This window comes from Bos grunniens, chromosome 6 (genome assembly GCF_055505025.1).
Source record: "Bos grunniens cultivar Pamir isolate PY7600 chromosome 6, Bosgru_T2T1.0, whole genome shotgun sequence".
In the NCBI taxonomy this organism is placed as follows: domain Eukaryota; kingdom Metazoa; phylum Chordata; class Mammalia; order Artiodactyla; family Bovidae; genus Bos; species Bos grunniens.
In genome coordinates this window covers 6,459,272-6,482,643 of record NC_141170.1, presented here as the reverse complement: position 1 = coordinate 6,482,643, position 23,372 = coordinate 6,459,272, and the positions used below count along the sequence as shown (strand labels likewise).

General features: G+C 46.0%; 1 protein-coding gene and 1 non-coding gene across 32 annotated transcripts in view; both read right to left on the bottom strand.

Moving 5' to 3' along the window:
- The window catches only part of PROM1 (prominin 1), a 148,326-nt gene that overhangs the window by 20,003 nt on the left and 104,951 nt on the right, over window positions 1-23,372 (bottom strand). For 27 of the 31 annotated variants that reach the window (XM_086404720.1, XM_086404726.1, XM_086404731.1 and 24 more), the window contains 7 exons: window positions 22,985-23,202; window positions 20,485-20,559; window positions 18,082-18,145; window positions 13,989-14,148; window positions 10,885-11,037; window positions 5,907-6,030; window positions 3,527-3,630 (listed from right to left, as the gene is read on the bottom strand). In XM_086404720.1, coding sequence (XP_086260846.1) covers window positions 3,527-3,630; window positions 5,907-6,030; window positions 10,885-11,037; window positions 13,989-14,148; window positions 18,082-18,145; window positions 20,485-20,559; window positions 22,985-23,202 — 898 coding nt within the window. The remainder of the gene's footprint in view (window positions 1-3,526; window positions 3,631-5,906; window positions 6,031-10,884; window positions 11,038-13,988; window positions 14,149-18,081; window positions 18,146-20,484; window positions 20,560-22,984; window positions 23,203-23,372) is intronic. The other 4 variants (XM_086404732.1, XM_086404739.1, XM_086404735.1 and 1 more) reach the window with 1 other exon arrangement.
- LOC147370237 (U6 spliceosomal RNA) lies at window positions 13,718-13,824 on the bottom strand. The gene has a single exon (XR_015166334.1). It is a non-coding gene; the product is annotated as a U6 spliceosomal RNA (small nuclear RNA).

The window sequence follows — 23,372 nt, the reverse complement described above, 5'->3', positions numbered from 1 at the left end:
TCTGTCCCAGCATCAGGGTCTTTTCCAATGAGTCAGCTCTTTATATCAAGTGGCCAAAGTATTGGAGCTTCAGCTTCAGTGTCGGTTCTTCTAATAAACATTCAGGATTAATTTCCTTTAGGATTAACTGGTTTGATATCCCTGCTGTCCAAGGGACTCTCAAGAGTCTTCTCCAGCACCTCAATTTGAAAGCATCATTTCTTCCATGCTCAACCTTATGATCCAGCTCTCACATCCATACATGATTATTGGAAAAACTATAGCTTTGGCTAGGCAGACTTTTGTCAGCAAAGTCATGTCTCTGCTTTTTAATATGGTATCTAGGTGTGTCATAGCATTCCTTTCAAAGAGCAAGTATCTTTTAATATCACAGCTGTGGTCACCATCTGCAGTGATTTTGGAGCCCAAGAAATAAGACCTGTCACTGCTTCCACTTTTTCCCCATGTATGTGCCATGAAGTGATGGGACTGGATGCTATGATCTTAGTTTTTTGAATGTTGAGTCTCAAGCCAGCTTTTTCACTCTCCTCTTTCACCCTTACAAGAGGCTCCTTAGTTCTTCCTCACCCTCTATTAGAGTGGTATCATCTGCATATCTGGAGAAGGCAGTGGCACCCCACTCCAGTACTCTTGCCTGGAAAATCCCATGGACAGAGGAGCCTGGTAGGCTGCAGTCCATGGGGTCGCTAGGAGTCGGACACGACTGAGCAACTTCACTTTGACTTCTCACTTTCATGCGTTGGAGAAGGAAATGGCAACCCACTCCAGTGTTCTTGCCTGGAGAATCCCAGGGACGGGGGATTCTGGTGGGCTGCTGTCTATGGGGTCACACAGAGTCGGACACGACTGAAGTGACTTAGCAGCAGTAGCAGCAGCATCTGCATATCTGAGGTTGTTAAATATTAAAAAAAAATAAAGACTCTATCAAGCCCCTTCCTGACCATTTCCCTCCACATTTCCAGGGTTGAGCTCTACCTAATAAACCTACGGTTGGACTAAGGGTAGGGGACAGGGAGGGGCTGGCAAACGTCCTCTTTGGCTGTAAACCTAACTTGGCCTCATCTCTCCTAACTTCTCTGAAACGTGGCAAATGCCTTCTCGAGTGAGCTCACAGAGTGGCCACACCCTTGCACATCCTTGCCACCCAGATGACCTCATCCTGGGTGCCGCTCCCTTGTGCAGCTGCCAAGGCCCTGCGGCCCCGAGGGACGCCTGGGAGAAGAACTTTCCAGAATCCTGGGAGGGGTAATGCTCCTCTCTAGGGAACCTCAAGTAGGCTGGCGTTGGTGATACACTGACCACCAGAGGAAAGACCGGAGAGTTCCACCGGAGCCAGAATCCCAAAAAGCTTGCAGACGAGGCCGAGAAGCTTGGCTTCCTTCTCTTAAGCCTGGTGAGGGTTTCATTCATTGCATTCATTGGAGTGCACAGACTCCAATGGATTGAAAGTGTCTTCCTAGAACATGCTGTTGAGAAGGCTCCTGTGACCCTCTGGGCAAAGCAGAAGACCCCAGGTGATGAGCAAGTCTGCCATGGGGGCCGGGTGCCAGGCAGATGGACCCCTCTGCTGCTTACTCACTGTCTGTTTCCCTGGAAGTGAGGGGAGCTGGTGATACTCAGCTGACTATGATCATCCTGCTGAAGCGACAGGAAGGGGACCGAGTGATCACAGAGGCCCTGCGGGTGGAGCCAGGCTGGCGCCCAGGCAGCCTGATTCACGGCCTGGTCCTCAGGCTACACCACTGTTGGCCCGTGAGAGACTCGGACCTGATGAGAGATTTTTGCATATGGAGGGCTGGGGACGTCTTTCCGGCTTCTGCAAGATCTAACTCAACTTTTATGCTAACTAAAACAGATTGCTTGTGGCCTGTCAAAGAGACATTTGTATGTCAGCTTACATACAATGAAATTATGAAAGAAAAGGGTGTACTGACCAGGAGAATGTACCCATCAAAATAAAGATTAAATGTTTCCCTCCCTGGGACATCAATGCTGGTCCTCCCTAGGTGATAAGACCGCCTTCCAGGTGCCAAGGCCATGCTGACTTGCTATACATATGCTGATCTGTTTTTGTTTTTTGAAATCTTTAATGCATGTATGCCTGACTTATTTAATGTTACTTGTCCTGACAAGATATAAAACTGTGCTCAGAGCCATGGTTTCTGGAACAACTCCTCAGAGCTGTCTGAGAGGCTGTCTCCCTGGCCAAAGTCCGCAGTTTGGCTCACGCTGAAGGAGGAAACAGAACAGGTTCTATCTTGAGAGCAGGACTCCATCTTGGGCCGGACTGTGGACTTTGAGCTCTATGCCCAGAATCTATGGAAAGGACATACCAACTGGAAAACCAGGCCCCTGGAAGCAAGAGCCCAAGGGCTCTTCATCACTAAAAGAATACCCTAATTATCTGTGTAACTGAATAGAATCATACATTCTACTATGCTTATTGGGGTATGACCACAGGCCTATTGATAATTGTCCACTGTTAACTACCTAGGCTTGGAGAAGGCAATGGCACCCCACTCGAGTACTCTTGCCTTGCAAATCCCATGGACAGAGGAACCTGGTATGCTGCAGTCCATTGGGTCGCTAAGAGTCGGACACGACTGAGCAACTTCACTTTCACTTTTCACTTTCATGCATTGGAGAAGGAAATGGCAACCCACTCCAGTGTTCTTGCCTGGAGAATCCTAGGGACAGCGGAGCTTGGTGGGCTGCCGTCTATGGGGTTGCACAGAGTCGGACACGACTGAAGCGACTTAGGAACTACCTAGGCTTAAGGCATATGACTCACGGGTTAACTTTGATTGTCAGGGAATTTGGGGAGGTGGGTTTGTGAACATACACTTAGGGTATATAAGGTTTTCACAAAAACTGGTCGGGGTCCTTGGCTAAGAGGAGACTCTGCCTTGGGTCCACCGGTGTAATAAACTGCACTCCACTATCTGCATTGTCCTTCTGAGTGAGTTTGTTTCCTGGAACACGTGGCTACAACAACATAAAACTCTTTCCTATTCCTATTAAAGACTGTAGTATATTTCTGTTCTTTTCTCTTTTTCTGCTGTCCCACAAGGCTTGCAGGATCTTAGTTCCTGAGCAAAGGATGAACCTGGGCTCTGGCAGTGGAAGGAAGAAGTCCTAACCACTGAACCTCCAGGGAAATCCCACGCTTATCATTTCCACTGACAGACTCATCCAGTGAATTCTAAATTGTTATACAGCATTTACCTGGGGCAGGGTGACTCTCAAACAAGAGTTTTCCCAGGGTCCCAAGAATGCATTTTAGGGTCACCTCTACCAATAAATTATAGTGATAAAGACAAAGTGACTTGGGATGCACCATCCTAACTCCTAGAGGGTTTTCTGGGGAAGACTGCCTTTTTGGTCTTACTGCTGAGACCAGAGACTGGCTTACTTCTGAAATTGGAAAGTTGACCATTCAAATGAAAAACACGTTGAGAGCAAAATTGTCATTGTAAAAACACAACATTCTAAGTAGCAAAAAAATGCATAATGCAATTATTCATACCTGTAAACTTGTTCAAAAGTGAGATTAATATCTGGTTTGTTAAATACTAGGCCAGAGAGATAGTATTTCCAATCCTCATTTAGTAAATATGGAGTGTCCAAAACCTAAAAGAAATGTAAAGACAGTTTTACACTAACATATATGCATATAATTAAATAATATTCTGTTAAACATATAATATTTGGGATATTTTTATTTATATCATGACTTACTTCATTGATTTTCAATTAAACTAGAAAATAGAAGTGTGATTGTAACAGACAGACAGATCACTGGGTACAAACCGAAGGAATTATTAAGAGTACGTTTTTGAGAAGAACATCTAAGTAAAATAAAGATTAGACACGGCTGAAGAATAATTGATTCAGAATATCTGATAGGAAGCCATGAAGCAGTAGGCCCAGCTCTTCACTCTTTCTCCCTGGACAAATGGAGTTAAATCAGGCACATTCTTCAACTTCACATTATGAATTTTAGATGGACTAATGAGTATGTGACTGTATACATACTTGAGGAGTGCAAATGGGAAATACCCTCATTTTTCAAAATATTCTCCTCTACTTTTTAAGAATTGCTCTTTTAACAATTTGAAAGTGAAAGTGAAGTCACTTAGTCATGTCCGACTCTTTGCTACCCCATGGACTGTAGCCTACCAGGCTCCTCTGTCCATGGGACTTTCCAGGCAAGAATACTGGAGTGGGTTGCCATTTCCTTCTCCAGGGCATCTTCCACACCCAGGGATTGAAACCGGGTCTCCCGCATTGTAGGCAGACGCTTTACTGTCTGAGCCACCAGCAAAGTCCAATTTTAACAATTTAATGTAGAATAAAAGATGATGAAGTCGGGCTTGATGCATTAATTTTTTTATCAAGAGGCCACACGTGTGACAAACTGATGCTCCCAATTGACTTTTCCTGAACCAACTGAGGAATTAAAATACCTCCACAACAACTGGTTTATCTTAGGAGTCCCTCACCTGATTTTATAACAGATATGAGGTAGATGAATATGTACAATAAAACAGGAAAGTGGAAACACAGTTTTTAAATCAGAATAGGGAGAAAGACACTGGAAAGTCAAAATGAGAAGACAGACCTGTAGATCAAAATCTCTTTATTAGTTAATGAAGCTAAACTTGGATATAGTGCCCTAAAACCTGAAGTAGTTGGCTGTAGAGGGAGAAAGTGAAGTCCAAATTTAATTCCCAACTACCTCGTCAGATTTCCACCAGGGACACCTCCGCCATGAGGTGTGCCATTTAGCAGTCTCCTTCACGTCAATATTTTTTGAAGATTTATTTTTCGCTGCATCCAGTCTGATTGCAGCACATGGACTCTCGAGGTGTGGCTCGCGGGCTCATCACAAAAGCTTAGTTGCCCACGGGCGGTGGGATGCTAGCTCCTCCACCAGGGATCGAACCTGAGCCCCTGCAGTGCCAGGTGGATTCTCAGCCTCTGGACCACCAGGGAGTCCCCTCTTTCACTACAAATTTAGGGCCCTTCCACCATCTGTGTGGGGAACTGTCATCTGGGAAGTTCTTTGAAATATCAGAAACCTCTTGAGGTATGGAAGGAACCTGGAAAATTTATCCTTTGATGTTCCACATTTGGAAACTAATTCTGAGAAGAACTGTATTCTCCCCGAATATGACAACCAGCACTGATGAGTAAGCCTTAATTCCTGGTATTGATTTCATTGACATTAAAAAAGAATACAGTTGACCTTTCAACAACATGGGCTGGACCTGCAAGGATTCACTTCTATGTGAATTTTTTTCAGCACTAAATACTACAGTGCTATGTGGTCTAAGGTTGGTGGAATCCGAGGAAGAGTATATGGAGTAATCATGTGAACAGAAGGCTGAATATAAGTTGAATGCCCAGAGGATGGTCACCCCCAGTGCCCTGGTGTTCAAGGGGCACCTGCACTGCCATATTTTTTTTTTCGCTCTGACAAATAGATGGATCTCAACCTACTGAGTACACACCAGGTGCTCATCGTTTTACTCTTGAAGAAACCCACCAGACCTGCAGCTGCTGCTGCCACCCAGTCGCTTCAGTCGTGTCTGACTCTGTGCAACCCCAGAGACGGCAGCCCCCCAGGCTCCACCGTCCCTAGGATTCTCTAGGCAAGAACACTGGAGTGGGTTGCCATTTCCTTCTCCAATGCATAAAAGTGAAAAGTGAAAGTGAAGTTGCTCAGTTGCTTCCAACTCTTAGCGACCCCATGGAGTGCAGCCCACCAGGCTCCTCCATCCATGGGATTTTCCAGGCAAGAATACTGGAGTGGGGTGCCATTGCCTTCTCCGACCACTAGGCATGGGGGCAGAATAAAAGCTTTGGCTCAAGCACTTCGTAACGGACACACAATCCATATTTACCTGGAATAACTTTTTGTTTCTGTAAGGCTCACAGACCAGTTTTTCCATATTTCCACCCGTGACAAAAGTCAGCACCACGATGGTCATGATTATCCAAGAAAAGAAGAAACTGAGTCCAACCCCACTGGAAAAACAAACAGGAAAAAAGTTAATAATTCTACAGGCAGTTATTCACCATTACCAGAACTTACTCATTCCACCTATTCCACATATACAATGACCTGGGACGCCAGCTTTCAGCAGGTTAACCCCGGTTCAGCCTACCCAGGGTGCAGACAGGAAATGCAAGGCGCATCTTAAGGGGATACTTGGCCCTGGGTCCCTGGCCTGCCTGCAGCCCGGAACTGGGGCACAGATGTGGACCTGGGATCACCTGAGGGAACCAAGGCTGTCCTGTGAGGAGGAGGCTATAAGCTGGTGTCCGTGGAAAATGCTGCCTGTCCTATCAGCAAAGGACGCTACACCCGCTCCAACGGTGAGCCCTGGGGGGCTCACTACAGAAACAGGATACCCCCCCATCTAGCCACCACCCGCTGTAGCCACCCCGAAAGGACGCCCCCTGCAGAGACTCGGGAGGATAGCTGAGGCGCTCGCTTCAGGAATGATGTCAGTGAGCTCAGACTATCTGCCTTTCTTTTCTCTCTCTTTTTTTTTTTAAAGAGATGAATCTGTAGACATGCCGCCTGCCGTGTAAGGTTTTATTTTTAATTTGTAGAATGTTGTGGTAGTTTCAGGTGTACCGCAGCAGTAAATCGGTTGTAGCTATACATACAGCCACTGTTTGTTTTTCAGATTCTTTTCCCATACAGCCCATTACAGAACACGGAGTCGAGCTCCTGTGCTATACAGCAGGTTCTTACCAGTTACCTATTTTATATATCACAGTGTACGCGTGCGTCTACCCCAGTCTCCCGGTTTATCCCACCTCCCTTGACTCCCCGGTAACCATACGTTGGTTTAGTCCGTTCATGACTCTATTGCTGTTTTACAAATAGAAGTTCATTTGTACTCCATTTTGTTAGAGTCCACACAGAAGCAACACCATATAACACACTGAGTGAAGTAACTCAGACGCAGAGAGACCAATCCCACGTGGTGTTCTTCAATTAGTACTAATCTTCTGAGGCTCCGAGGACCAGGTCTTTCTCGGAAAAACTCCTCTATAGCCTGGCTCCTCCCTCACCTCTTCAGAACAGTTCCCTCAGAGCGACTTGAGAGGCTGTGTCCTGGCCTTAAATCCTCAGTTTTGTCTGCCAAATACAGCGTAATTCTCAGATTTTAGGGGGTGCGTTTTTTTCAGTTGACTACAGGAAATGTACTCTGGGGAGTCTGAAAGGGGCAGATGTATTCAGATATTCAGAGGGATGCAGACAGAGAAGCGCTGTGAGGGACAGCCCAAGATGGCGGGCAGGGGCATCCAGCGGGGAAGCCTGGAGGATCCCGGAGGGAAGGCCACTGAAGGTCTCTAAGCATGGGAGGAACACGCCCTGAATTCTCTCTGTAAAAACAAGCTCTCTTGGCTGCATGTGAAGGGTGGATGGACAGGTGCCCACAATGGAGGGTGTCAGGGAGCTGGCTCTCTCTGGCCCCAGGGGGGCCTGTTGCAGCTGTGAGCAGTGGAGTGGAGTCAAGGGTGAAAGAAGGCTGAACCAGGAGGAAGACACAGGAGGATATGAGGAAGACTCGTGCGCTCGAAGTGAAGGGAAGGGAAGACGGGGTGCGCCAGGGCTCGTCAGCAGCAGGGACAGGGAAAGGGGGAGAAGATGGACTTTTACAAGGTCCTGTTTTCCGGGAGACACGGCGGAGGAGATGCTGTGCAGGTGCAGTTTGGTGTTTGGAGCACAGAGGCCTGGGTTACAGATCTACTTTAGGGAGTCAGTGGCTTAGAAATGATGACTGATCCTTGGGGCTGCAGGGGAAGGCAGGGGCAAGCCTAGGACTGACTGGGCCTGGGGGCACCTCACCATTTGCACAAGAAGTGGTAGAAAGACAGTCAGCAAAGGATTCCAAGGTGGAGGCTCAGGAGGGTGGGACGGAAACCAGGAGGGTGTGAGGTCACTGGGAGTTACGGCGTGTTTGCACAAGGAGGGGCGGCTGTTCCGTCCCTGCTGTGACATTTGAGAAGGACTCAAAGAAGTCCCCTGGACTGGAGACGCAGAGGTCACTGCTGGCCTGACAGTGACAGGTGAGGAATCACAGTGGCTCGGGCTGGGCAGGAGGTGGGGGACCAGGAAAGGGGCAGCAGACGCAGATCTTCATTTCCAGATGTCTGTGCAGACAGGCGAGTTAGAGGGGAGGATGGGTTGTCCATGGGGGTTTCCTGTTTTCATTTCTAAAGAGGGGAGAGCCCCGTGGTGTGGCCGATGGACATTCACCACTGCACCCCACTCAGCCTCTACAATGCTCCCCAGAGCCTCAAAAGACACGTGACCACAGAGAATCCAGGACTCCTCCTTTCAGATCTTTTCACTCAGATCCTCCTGGGAGGCAAGGACTCTTGCTTGGTTGGTAGAGAGACCATGCTCTTGACTGGACAGTATCAACCACTTTCAAAGAGCAGGTGGTGTTTTGGCTTGAAGCTGAACCAAACATAGTCTTTCTCATTTCTACAAACAAGTCAGTGATTAGAAGGAAGAAACAGCATTCTCCTAGTTTGATGAGTCCATCCAGTTGTTGACCAGATGACTCAAAAGATGCAGCATTCTGCCAAGTATGGCAAAGCATGCCATGCTGAAGGGTGGGCTTCGACGGGACAAAAAAGAAATTGCAGACACCCTCAGGGTGCAGACCACCCAGAATGCACCTAACAGCAAGTGATAGCTACCAGCCTGTCCCCTACTGCTGAGATGGGTTCTATGGCTCCTAAGTCAGAGGTTTACATGTGACTCTAACCCTTTAGAGATCCCTTAACGTGAGATGTGAGTATTACAGCCAAACTAAGGTGGCTCTCAGCCTCCCGTCAGTTTGCTCATGACTCTATTTTATTTTATTTTTTTTGAGCTAGATACCACATTTTTTTGCTTTCATTCCCCCCAAAAAGTAGAATAGACTTTTATGAAAGTTGAACCTTTTTAGAGCAATTGACTTCCTCCCTTCAATAATTAAAACGATGCATTAACAACACATAAATCCACCATGAAAATACTGACAAAATAGCCAAGTGATAGGGTTATTAAATTTTGAACATTAAATTAATCTTCTGTCTGTAGCTGTGGACATTTAAACAAAAGGCTGGGCAAATACACTCTTCCTTGTTGGCTTAATTCCTGAAGCTTAGGCATGTGAGCAAGAAGGCATGTCCATGGGTGGAACTCTGTCCAGCTTTATCCAGTTCTAGCAGACTCCCATGTCATCAGCTTTAAGGTTATTTTTAAAACTTCACTTAAAAAAAAAACAACAAACCCACAAATGAACCTAACAGAAAGACTCACAGACATAGAGAAAGACTGGTGCTTGCTCGGGGAGGGGGTAGGGCAGGCAGAGGGATGGGCTGGCAGTTTGGGGTCAGCGGATACAAATTATGCCATTTAGGATGGATAAACAACAAGGTCCTACTGTATACACAGGGAACTATATTTAATATCTTGGAATAAACTATTACCGAATAGAATATAAAAAGGAATGTATACATGTGAGTCACTTCGCTGTACAGCAGAAACTAACACATTGTAAATCAACTATGCCTCAATAAAACAAAAACTCATGTGCCTGTATTCATGTGAATAAAGGCGTGTACTACAGTGAAGCCCGAAGCTTTACGGAAATGGCCTTTAGAATCACAGCTCATAAGTAGCCAGATTATTATAGTGACCCAAAGTTTAAAAAAGCAAATTAATGCATGTCACTATAGACACAAGTCAAGAAATGGCTGTGGTTTTGGTTCCCTATGGCCCAAAACACTTCTTCCAAATCTTAACCCTCCCCTGGAGCCTCATCACCACCATCCCCAACTCATTCCCAGGAGTTTATAGGAAAAGAGAATATCACAGAGCTTCCCCTCTGGGGAGCATTCCGAGCTTTTACCCCTGGTCACTGGTTTACATTTCTGGCTCCACCTCCACTTCCATCCAGCACATGCCCCCTCTGCTTTGTTATAAGCTAGTAAACGGTTTTCTTTACAAAGATAGGAACTTGGCTACGAATCTGACTGAAACAGGGAAAACTGCTCCAGTGTGCGTCATGTTTAGCACCTGCTGATACCTCAGATACCTCATCTTATACCTCATCAGATACCTCATACCTGATCCCACCACTAATACAGGCTACCTGTCTAACTCCCAAGGGTGCTGGCTCCTCAATCTTTGTTCTAAATCGAGTCTCTAGAGCTTCAGAGTGAACAGTGTCTGGTGTCAGATCAACCTTCAGAAAGTGTCTGCTGAATGCATGGATTGGTAGATAGATTGACAGATAGATAAATAGATGCTGTTGTTTTTTAGTTGCTAAGTTGTGTGTGAGTCTTTTTCGACCCTGTGGACCATAGCCCGACAGGCTCCTCTGCTCATGGAATGTCCCAGGTAAGAATACTGGACTGGGTTGCCATTTTCTTCTCCAGTGGATCTTCCCAACCCAGGGATCAAACCTGCGTCTCCTGCTTTGGCAGGCGGATTCTTTACCATTGAGCCACCAGGGAAGCCCAGAGAGATAGACAGATATGGGGGAAAACAATGAGAATTAAGAAAGCAAACTTGGAAATAATTTCCTGATAGCTGCTTTATGGAGGAGCCTACCATACACACGTGAATATACATATAAACATGAATTTTAAGCTTGTCTCTCAAAGTGCCACCGACCTAGAGTTTCCTTGATTTTTATGCTTAATGGAATTTCCCAAACCAATGAAAGCATGATCACATCAGGTCTCCCCTGTCTGTCGCTGGAACCCAGAGTGCTTGGTCCAGAGGCCACGGGGTCCCTGTCACACCACGGTCCCCACCCTGTGTTTCCACCCTTCACAGACCAAGGAAGGACCGAGACTCACACCATGAGGAGGAGGCCCCCGGTGTTCGAGACGCAGCCTCGTCTGGTTGGGGTGGCTTTCTGGTCATAGCCCAACGTGCCACAGAGCAAGCCCAGGAGGTAAAAAATCAAGATGAGGGTCAGCAAGCAGCAGATGACCAAGCAAACCAGCCACCTGGTGGAGCAAACACAGAACAGGCACACGTGAGCGGTGACATCATCGCAACACAAGAGTGCTGGGCCGGGGCTGGAGGGGTCCACGCTACCCTTGGCAATCAAACACCAGAGTCCTGCTCACTCCTCAGAGGGAGAGCGCGTTGTGAAAAGACGTCTTTCCAGCCCGAGTCCTCCAACCCAACCAAATCAACATTTATCCTGGTTTCAAAGAGCTCTCAAAGGTCATGGGATTATCGCTTTTTTCCCTTCACTTTAATCCACCGGCCCGGAAGCAGGGTTGACTCAGCCTCTCTGAGGCAACTGACAACCATGCCCCTTAAGGCTTTTCAGTTCTCTCAAGGTTCCTGAGGCTACAAGTGTGGATAATCAGGGTGTTAGAGAAAAGAGTAAGTGATGGTTGGAATGCATATTCAGATAGTTATTGAGGGTGGACCCAGGACAAGCCAAACTGAACACTGATTTACTTCCCCCGCCAAACACAACCACGCCCCTTAAGGCTTTTCAGTTCTCTCAAGGTTCCTGAGGCTGCAAGTGCTTATTATAAAGAGGATGAGATGCAGACAGATCATGCTAGACAACAGATAAGAATTTGGGACTGGTTCCCCTGGTCTTTTATCTAAAATGTTTTGTGATTTTAGGAATACTAGGGACAGCGGGGTGGGGAGTAACCTGTGTTCCTTACTGAGGCAGATACCTTCTACTTGATGAGTGCACTCAACATTTTACAAATTTTCACATCAAGTGAGAACAGTGTATGCTCAGTCATGTCCGACTCTTTGTGACCCCATGGACTGTAGCCCGCCAGACTCCTCTGCCTGTGGGATTCTCCAGGCAAAGATACTGGAGAGGTGTGCCATTGCCTACTCCAGGGGATCTTTTCGACCCAGGGATCCAACCTGAGTCTCCTGCATCTCCTGCAATGGCAAGGCGATTCTTTACCACTAGCACCACCTGGGAAGGCCTTAGAATTTTAGGCCCATCCCAAATCAAATGCCTGCAGAATGGGGGTCTCAGTGTTATGGGAGGTCTTGTGAGACACTTGAGGATAAAGGATCCTCAGTTAGGTCTTGCTGGCATTCCTCAAATGTACAGCAACCCAGAAGCATTCAAGGGTAGAAATACTTCCCAATGTTTAAAATGCTAAAAAACAAAGGATGTACTCTGCAACAAAAGCTGTCACTGCAGTTCTTCATTCAGTTAAGAATAAACTCAATCATTATTAATAATGGGCTTCCCAGGTGGCACTAGCAGTAAAGAACCCGCCTGTCGATGCAGGAGACCTCAGAGAAGGGGGTTTGATCCCTGGGTTGGGAAGACCCCCTGGAGGAGGGCATGGCACCCCACTCCAGTATTCCTGCCTGAAGAATCCCAAGGATAGCCACCAGCACCTACTCTGTGACGTTTTGTGCCAGATCCCGAGGATACAAATTTAAATAAGCCATGGAATCTGGCCTCAGAGATCTTTTACTGTTAATGCATGCCTCATCTGCTTTGTTAAATTTCTTTTTAAATAAGCTTGTAGTCTCAGGGCGTGGGAGGAGGAAGGAAAGGGAGCTGGTATGTAGACAGATCATTGCACCATTCCTCCCATCTGTACCACTCTGACTTCTAATGAGATTTCAAGTCCACTGGGAAAGGGTCTGTCTTATGTTTGTTTGTAAAGTGTCTGCCTACAATGGGGGAGACCCGGGTTCAATCCCTGGGTCGGGAAGATCCCCTGGAGGAAATGGCAACCCACTCCAGTACTCTTGCCTGGAAAATCCCATGGACAGAGGAGTGTGGTGGGCTGTAGTCCATGGGGTTGCAAAGAGTCGGACACAACTGAGCGATTTCACTTTCTATTCTTTGTTCTGACACCTGCTGGGGTGGCCAAGCCACATGGTAGGAAAAGGCCGGCTGATACACAGCGATAAGTAAGGGCATAGTCAGATGGGAGTTAAAAACCCACCTTTGCCACGTTGTCCTCAGTCTTGAGTAAGTCACTTCACCTCCCTGAGTCTCAACAAAACAGGGTTATAAGCACAATACAACCCGGGGGGTTTCTGTGAGATGCCACATGGAGAGCTCATGGTGGGCACACTGCGACTCTTCCTAAAGGCCAGCAAGTACTGTTATTGTCTCACTATTTATCTTGTGCTCCTGTATAATAAATATTCCAAGTAGGGATGGCAGTCTCTGTGGTCTCCTGGGTTTAGGCAGCTGGAAGAGTTCCAGTAGTGGTTATGGGGCTGAGCCTCTCAGAGAAGGGATTCCGTCTTACTTCTCATGTGATCCTGGAGATCCCGTGAGTCTCTCCTGTCCTGTTCTCCCCGAGCTCTTGTCTGAGACATATGCCCACCAGCCTCTCCCAGGACCACATCCTCCCATTAGTGTTTTTCTAAAGGACAAAGAGCTGGGATCCACAGCAGCTTCAGACAAGCCACTGGTTCCAAGGATGCTCTTTCCGTAAGAACCAGCCTCTATGTATTTATTTTATATATGCATAAAGAAAAAAATATTATCTGAATGCTCTTTCTAATTTCTTTTAAATTTTAAAATCCTGTTACATACCTTAGATAATTATAACCAAGACTCTGGAAGCCATCAAAATTGCAAATAATTGACTATTTGGCTCAAGAACTTCCAGTCTTCAATATATATATATATATATATATATACACACACACACATATATACACACACGTATATAATGCTTCGTGAATTTTCATGTCATCCTTTCACAGTGGCCATGCTAGTCTTCTTAGCGTGGTTTCAATTTTAGTACACATGCTGCTGAAGTGAACACTTCAACTTCTTCAATGAACTTAAACTAGGGTGAACACATATCACCTTGTGGCCTCTTTGTACAATTTGCTGTCCTAAGATGATCCTGGTTATATCGTCAGATTTTCACCCCACTCCCCAGCAAGCTCCACGCTCGTAGTGGAAAAGCTCAAAGAGGGCACTGACCTGTATGAATCGCATTCTTCCATAGTGGGTAAATACTGGAGGATATAATCTTCAGAGTCATTAATGTAACGGACGAAATTCGACAGTGTCTTCTGAATAGGAATCTTCGTGCTTATATTTTTGACATCAGATTGAAGGGAATTCAAGGTCTTTTTAAACTCTGAAAACAAAGATGCCTTGGTTACGCATGTTCATAGAGGAGACAAGACACTTAGTTTTGGAATGTAACTGAAAAGCTTGAACCACTCTTAGTTCCTCCCGTGTTATGCAGATGTTTAAAATATGAGAAGATCCTACAACAAGCGTGAATGCAGCCAAGTCTATTGAAAAGCAATTAACAAAAGAGCAAGCTATGAGAGCTGACTTAAATGACATGGTGTGAAATCAAGCCAGAGTTTTCTACTTATTTCACTAAAAAAAGAAAAGCAAAATGGACCAAGTTACTAAACTGGACTGTGTGCCTACAGCAGACAAGGCATTTTTACATATGTTAACTCATTTCTCATTCCCAGTTCACTAACAGGGATGCTGGGCTCATAGGGGTTAAATCACTTGACCATAGGTCTGTTTTTCAGAAAGTACTAGAAATGGGATTAAAAACTCAGGTTCACCTACCTATAAAGCTTCTGTTAAATGATTTTGCAAAAAAAAAACAAAACAAAACTATTTAATAATATAAGAATCCCTCCATCTACAAAATAGCACTGAGGAACACAGTAATTCTCCAGGAACAATTTTTTGAACACGTGACCTCAGGTGACATTTTTGTTAAAATTGTATTTGACTCATACAAATTGAATCTTGCTAAAGTCCACCTGTGTCTCCTACATGCAAAAAGCAGTACTATTCCCAGCGGTCAGTTTCTATTAACCTGTATCCTAATCTCTCAGGGAGGTTATGTTGCATCTTTCTGGAATGTGTGTGATCATCAGGGCAGGTCCTGGGATCAAAGTCAGCAGGGGTGGGGACCATGACCACTCACTAGGACCTGAAGGGGGCCTCATCCACAGTGATTCTTGATGGGAAACATCCCAGAAACATACTCATTGGTCAAGGTCTGCTGATTCTGAAAGGCAGATACACGTCTCTGCAGCAGCGGAACCAAGACTGGCAGGTCTCAGGATGCGATCCAGGGCTCCTGGTGAACTTCCGGGAGCTGGGAGTACCATCCGAAAGGAAATGATGTCTCACTGGTGGGAATTTTTTGCTTGAAATTGTGTGGTTCACCTCCATGTGAATCATCAGGAGCTCCTAGGAGTCACAGAGTGGGTGGACATCTCCACATGACTCATGCCTAGAGACCCTAGGACCCTCCACTCGGAGACTCTGTAGGTCTCTCTTTTTTTAAATTAATTAATGTGTTTATTTTTGATTGCCCTGGGTCTTCGTTGCTTTGCGCGGGCTTCCTCCAGTTGAGTGGGGTCTACCCTTCACTGAGGTCTGCGGGCTCCTCGTCACGGCGGCGTCTTGCTGCAGAGCACAAGGCACACAGGCTTCAGTAACTGCAGCACTCAGGCTCAGTAACTGTGGCTCGCGAGCCCCAGAGCACTCTGGTCTTCGGGCTCTTGCAGGACCAGGGCTTGAACCCATGTTCCCGACACTGGCAGGCAGATTGTTATCCACTACGCCACCAGGCAAGTCCTCCAGGTCCCTTTGTTCACCCTGAGATTTCTGGGGGTTGATACACGTGGCATCCAACCAGTCCATCCTAAAGGAGATCAGTCCTGGGTGTTCACTGGAAGGACTGATGTTGAAGCTGAAGCTCCATTACTTTGGCCACCTGATGTGAAGAGCTGACTCATTGGAAAAGACCCTGATGCTGGGAAAGATTGAGGGCAGGAGGAGAAGGGGACGACAGAGGATGAGATGGTTGGATGACATCACCAACTCAATGGACATGGGATTGGGTGAACTCCAGGAGTTGGTGATGGACAGGGAGGCCTTGTGTGCTGCGGTTCCTGGGGTCGCAAAGAAGTCGGACACGACTGAGCGACTGAGCTGAACTGAACACGTGGCATATAGATATCCCCTCTCCTAAGTGCAGTTTCCTCGTCTCCGAATCCGGCCCCTTCCGCTTCTCTGCTGTGTTCCTCCCCACACTCCGCAGCCTTGGTGACTCTGTACAGAGCTGCCGCCCTCTCAGCAAATACCTTCTTCCAGCTTCAGTTCGGACGTTGCTTCCTCCGGGAAGCCTTCCACTATTCTCTCCGGCCTCTGGATCCCTTGCACACACCTCACCAGGTTCCCAGAGGGTGTTAAAAGCCAGCTGTAGGGTTCATGCCCAGCTGTAGGGTACGCAGGGGTCATGCCTCCCTCACCTCCCATCCCCAGAACCCAGCAGCAGCAGGCACACAGCAAGCAATCATGGGCACTAAAGGTTATTTGTTTGGGAAGGACATGAAAACCCTCACTTGTCTTCAACCTGGGGGGCGGCAGGGGGCGCTCACTCAGACTCAAGAAAACTCTGGCTCGTGTTCAGGAGATGGCAGTGTGTATACCCGGCCTCGCGCATGCAAACTGCATGCCCTGCTTGGCCAGACTTACAAGGGAAGGTGGCACGTATTGGCAGAGGAGGTCCAGGAAGAAGAAACAAAGAGAATAAACACAGACATTAGTAAGCAAGTGGCTCTCGATGTACAGTGTGGGTTATCCCTCAGATGCCGGCATAGGAAAGCCAGAACTCTGTCTTGAATGCTGCTGCTGCTGCTAAGTCGCTTCAGTCGTGTCCGACTTTGTGCGACCCCATAGACGGCAGCCCACCAGGCTCCGCTGTCCCTGGGATCCTCCAGGCAAGAACACTGGAGTGGGTTGCCATTTCCTCCTCCAATGCATGAAAGTGAAAAGTGAAAGTGAAGACTCTCAGTCGTGTCCGACTCTTAGCGACCCCATGGACTGCAGCCTACCAGGCTCCTCTGTCCATGGGATTTTCCAGGCAAGAGTACTGGAGTGGGGTGCCATTGCCTTCTCTGTCTTGAATAGGTCAGTATTTTAAAGCAGAATCTTAAATGGAAGGGAAACCACAGAACACCCAAAGCACTATGTATTAGGAGAAAATCCTTTTTACTCAAAGTCTTAATGGGTTGAAAGAACAGTATTAGGGGAAAAAAAAAATCAAATACCTCCAACACAACATTTTAAAACCACTCCATCAACAGGTCTTCCCTGGTGGCTCAGCTGGGAAAGAACCCACCTGAAATGTGGGAGACCTGGGTTCGATCCCTGGGTTGGGAAGATCCCCCCGAGTAAAGGAAAGGCTACCCACTCCAATATTCTGACCTGGAGAATTCCCTGGATAGTATAGTCCATGGGGTTGCAAAGAGCGACTTTCACTTCACCATCAACAGATAAAAAGAAGCACTAAGAAGATGATTTAAAGAAAGAGAGGGGATAGCCTTACACAGCTTCAGAGATGTGTCCCCTTAGCAAACAGCCCAGGGGACTCCACACTCTTGCACAAAGAATTGTTTATACTGTGTTCTTTCTCTGTACCTTCACCCTAGGTACGACCACCTGAATTCACTGTGACTTGGTCGCTTGAGATCAGTGGGATTCTCTTGACATCACTTCTGCCTCTCCAAAAGTGTAAGCACCTTAAGACCCTAGAGCAGCATGACGTCAGCCTCACTAGGGCAGCATGACGTCAGCCTCAGAAGCAGACCAATGTTTTCCTAAAGAGACAAAATAAGTCCCTAGACAGAGTGTTTCTTTAAAAAAATCAGTTTAAGCTCTTATAGGAAATACATTTACAGTGAAAACAACCCAGATCTGACCTTCCAGACTAAGCTATGCCTGTTGTTGGCTCTTATAATGTCTGCCAGGTTATCATCACAGTCTGACCCTCAGCCCTGCAGCTTCCAGCCACAGGAGGATGTTAATCTGTGTTTAATAGGAGTATTTTTTTTTAATTGATATCATTTGGTGAAGGTAGCATTACTGAAATACTCATTACTTAGTTTTGTAGTTTGGGGTTTTAGTGAGAGAATTTTTTTTTTTTTTAAGAGGGAAAAAGAACAATTCTTAATAATGCATTTCTTTGTGCTAACCAGCCAACTCTTAACAAGGAGACACAATTACTTCTAACCGGCAATCTCACCTGATATGAAGTCCCTGGTTTGATTTTGCACTTCCTCAGGTATGTTAGAAAGAGATTCATTGGCCTAAAGAAGTTCAAATAAAATCATTATACAGAGTAAGTAGAAGAGCATTTCATAGTATTCATGTTCAGTTTAGAATGGAACAGAGAAGCAAAATTCAACCTTTATCTTAAGGCTGAAATGATCATGACATGGTCATTAAAAGTCTAAAAAAAAAAATTCCCCTTTAGAAAGGACTTGCTTTAATTTGCATCCATTAAAAGTTTTTAATTTTCAGTTCATGTTAAATGTTTCCATGTATTTATCCCAGTGTTTCTTAGCTGGGGGCAACTTTGTCCCCCAGGAGGTATCTGGCAATGTCTGGAGATGTTCTGGTTATCACAACTGATAATGTCTTTGCCGTTGGTCGGCATCAGCCAGGGATGCTAATAAATACTTGACAGTGTACAGGACCAGTCAAAGTGCCCTGAGGTTAAGAAACCCTGATCTGTACAATGTATCACATGTAGCTGTGAAGTGAAACTCTAAAAACAATCTTGTTTTCCAAGGCAACTGCATGATAAAATTGGAGATCTAGTCTCAGGGAGAATATTAATGTCCTAAAACACAACTTAGAAAGAATACAAACTGTAGTGAGGCTCAGATGAAAATCAAAGCAGCCATGCCAAGCTCTCTCACTCTTGGGCTAAACCCTTGAAAGGCCAATGTCATTATTTCCAAGCAGCTTACCTAAAGAGCCAGACTTCTGTCTAGAAGGGGTTTAATTGTGTTTCTTAACTCTCTGCTGGTATATTTAGACATCTGTTAGGGAACGCTGTAGTGATTACAACCTCTTACAAACTGAATGTCTATCTCCCTGGAATGTATATGTTGAAATCTTGACCCCCAAAGTGATGGAATTAGGAGGTGGCGTCTTTGGGACGTGATTATCTCATGAGAGTGGAGCCTCCATGAACAGGATTAGTGCCCTGTTAAAGGGGACCCCAGAGAGCTCTCTCTACTTGGTGAGGATACAGTGTGAAAACCTAGAAGAGGTCCCCCTCATCTGAACCCAACCAGGCTGGCAACCTGATCTTTGACCTTTAGCCACAAGAACTGGTCAGAAATACATTTCCATTGTTTATAAACCACCTGGTCTACGATAGTCTCTTATAGAAGTCCAGGCTTCTTGGGTGGCTCACTGGTAAAGAACCTGCCTGCCAATGCAGGAAACATAAGAGACGTGGGTTCCATTCCTGGGTCAGGAAGATCCCCAGGAGAAGGAAATGGCAACTCCAGTATTCCTGCCTGGGATATCCCTAGGACAGAGGAGCCTGGCATGCTGCAGTCCATGGGGTGGGAAAAGTCGGACATGACTTAGTGACTCAACAACAACAATCTAAGTTACAAACTTTATAAGATTTGTGGTGACAACAAGTTCCCACTTTAGCTTAGCAACATAAAAAGGATGGCATAAAAAGGAAGTTCATGACTTGTGTTTCCTCAAAAGTAGCTAAGCCACCCCACACACTGGTACTTGCAGTGCTTTGGTACAGCTGACCTCTACATTTATCTGTGTTTGGACTTGGGGAGGTCAACCATCATAAGAGGTTTAACGTCTAGAAAGGTATTTACAGATCTTCTGATTCCATTTCTTAATTTAACAGGCAAGACGACATCAGAGCGCAGAGACCGAGAGTCTCTAACGACGTGTCTAAGGGGACACTTACTTTGTTAGCACACGTAGATGGGTGTTTGATAGACAGCTGATGACTTCTTTTATGTTCACGCTTAAAAGATGGAGCTGAGAAAAAAGCTATTCTCTCCCTCTTCAGCTCTTGGGGAAATTCCAGTATTCTGGACCAAGGTGGTCCCTGTCTTTTTTTAGGGTTTAAAGTCTTGTGGGACAACCAAGACAGGAAAGCAATAGTCACTGCGATGAGGAACTTAACAAAGAATATTTGCGATGCTCTAAGAGTGTATTAAAAAAGGGTTCTGATCTGGTCAAGATGCCCAGGAAAGGCCTCATTAAGAAGGTGAAGTATAAAACTTCAGGTAGCTACTAGTAGCCCAAGAAGCTGGGCAAAGGACAGGGAGAAAAAAAGAAAACGCCAGGCAGAGCACACAGTCTGCCCATGAGCAGACGTGAGGAGGGCACCGCGTGGCCGCCTCCCCGGCAGAGCGTGAGAGCGCGTGGCCGCCTCCCCGGCAGAGCGTGAGAGCGCCTTCAGTGAGCACCAGCACGACGTCCGCCACGACACCCTTCCGGTCCTGGAGGATAAGATCCATCACCCTTCTTGGCAACTCGGCTCCAGAATGTCTCTGCTTTTTCGGTGTTACCTAAGATCCTTATGCACTACTCTACTCTTGAAAATAATCTAAAATAAGCTACTGTGTGGTTTTTTTTCCTCTAAAGACCATACCTTTTGGACCAGGCCGGACAAATCTGTTTGAAGAAGTCCATCAAGCTGAGTAATGTGTCCATCCAAAGACTGGAGCTGAAATTTTATAAAACAAAGTATAAGGCCAGGTGGTTACCCCGCACCCCCAATTCTCTGTGATAAGCAAGGGATCTTCTTAAATTCAACTCCCGAGACATCTATATTATAAAGGGTATGACCTACATTTCTTCTGAACAACAGCATATTGTTGGAGGAAAACCATTGGCTCAGAATGAACCCTACAAGTACTGAGTTTACATGTTTGGAGGTCTCCCATAGCAGTCAGCTAAAAGTGAGGGCAAGAAATTTAACAGATTGAATACATGTGACCTCACATGTTTTTGAATACCGGGACTAAATGTTGTTGAATACAGTTGTAAACAGCTTCTTAAAAAATAGCCTTATAAAGGGAATCCCTGGTGGGTCTGTGGTGAAGAATCCACCTGCCAATGCAAGAGACGTGAGCTTGATCCTGGGTCAGGAAGACACCCTGGAGAAGGAAATGGCAACCCACTCCAGTGTTCTTGCCTGGGAAATCCCATGGAGAGGAGCTGGCAGGCTACAGTCAATGGGGTTGCAAGAGGTGGATATGACTTAGCAGTGAAACCACAGCAGTCTTCAAAAATGTCAGTGTCACCAAAGAAAGACTGAGAAACTGTTCCGGGTTAAAGGAACTAAAGACACACGACAACTAAAGACAATGTGTACCCCAGACCGGACCTGGAACTGGGAAAAAGAAATCAATTTTAAAGCACACTTTTTTAGAAAAATCAGCAAATTTTGAATATAAACTGTGGATTAGATGGTGGTATTGGATCAGTATTATGTTACCTTAATTTTGGTAGTCATAATCATTATGTAAAGTTAGGAAACACATCAAAATATTTAAAGGGTAACAAAGCATTATGTCTACATCTCTCCTCTAAATGACTGAGAAAAGAACAGAATGCCTAGTATTGTACCCATATAGATGATAGTATGAACAGATGACAGGTACATTGATACATGGATAAAATAGTATAATTAAATGGAGCAAACTGTTGACAACTGGTGAATCTAGGTAAAAAAATGTAGACAGGGAAACGGGTACCATTGTTACAAATTCTCTAAATGTTTTTTAAAGCACATCACAATTAAAAGTTACTCCCAAAAGGACTCAATTTCAAAGAATTTAGATGCAAGGATACATCCTACGTATTGCTGTTCGATGACAACAAAAGTTATTGTAGTAGCTTCAACACAAATGTTGAATGTGAAGTGTTTGAATAAAACTGATTCACAAAATGTGAGAGTGAGAAAAATCTAACTATATTAAAACATTGTTTTACGTAAGTGTGACATGTATATCTCACTGGGCTTCCCCAGTGGCTCAATGCTACAGAGGCCACCTGCTAACACAGGAGATGCGTGTTCGATTCCCAGGACAAGAAGATCCCCTGGAGGAAGAAATGGCAAGCCATTCCAGTATCCTTGTCTGGAGAATCCCATGGACAGAGGAGCCTGGTGGGCTACAGTCCATGGGATCACAAAGAGTCAGACAAGCCTTAATGACTGAGCCCACACACAGGTACATATCACTATGATGAAACATTAAAAATATAAGTACTCATGATTATTTTATCTACATCCCAGAACTCTATATTTTCAAGTTGCTCCAAAGCCTTTCTTTTTCTAATCTTGGGATTGTTGAGATATTACCTTATATTTTGGTATCTGTGGTTAATATTACTAGGCCTATCATTTAAAAGCACATTTTAATTTTTAAATGTCTGCAAAAAGGCATTCTGCTTCCTTTTTCATTTTTAAAGCTGAATTCATCACAGATACATTGGTCCCAATGCAGAGAGGGAAGCGGGGAGAAGCAATGCCAGGATTGGGAGTGAAGAGGTACAAAGTACTGTGGATAACATGAGTTAAAGGATTCACTGTACAACACAGGGAATATAGCCAATGTTTTTAAAAAAACACACACTGAAATTGTCAAAGGAAAATAAACAGAAAAAGAAGAACGGTGGGGAGCTGAATTCATGCTGAGGGTGGCGGGGCGCACTCAGTCGTTTCTGGCTCTTGGTGACCCCACAGACTGTAGCCCACCAGGCTCCTCTGTCCGAGGGATTCTCCAGGCAGGAATACTGGAGTGGGTTGCCGTGCCCTCCTCCAGGGGTCTTCCCCACCCTAGGATCGAACCTGCGTCTCCTGGGTCCCGCATATCAGCAGGTGGATTCTTGACAACTGGCGCCACCTTGGCAGCTCATTCATCCTGATACGTTCCAATCAACGAATGGCAGAGAACTCTCGGGGAGCACTTCCCATCCTCCCTTCTCTCCAGCTGCAGCCATTCCGACGTGGTGGCCACATAACCAGGAAGGCTGACAGAGCTCCCCCTCCCCCCGGCCACTGGTCCCCTGGTGGGTGAACCACGCTGAAGCCTCCCCAGCCGTCCCAGTGACACTGCCCTGGAGCAGGACTGCCCTCTCCTTACGTGATCAAAATTGGCACTGCCATCCAGGACGCTCAGAGACTTCCTGATGCTGTCGCACGTGGGCGCCGCTGTAGGTGAGGAGCACTGGGGATCCATGAGTGTTTGCTCCATGCTCGTTTTCACGTCTCTCAGGCTGGTGTGAAGTTGTGCAGATGACTGCTTCATGTCCGTTAAGACAGTGTTCATTCGGACCAGGGTATCTCTATTAGTTTTCATGTCTGTTAGGAACACAGCCTGCTTCAGAACAGAGGCACCCACTGGGCTGACCAGTGGGGGGAAAAAAACCCTTCCCATCTACAAAAGGACCTTAAAGGAACTTGAGATCAACTTGCACCCAGGAGAACCCGCTGTGATGGGCAGACTGACAGGGGAATACTGGGCTACCGTG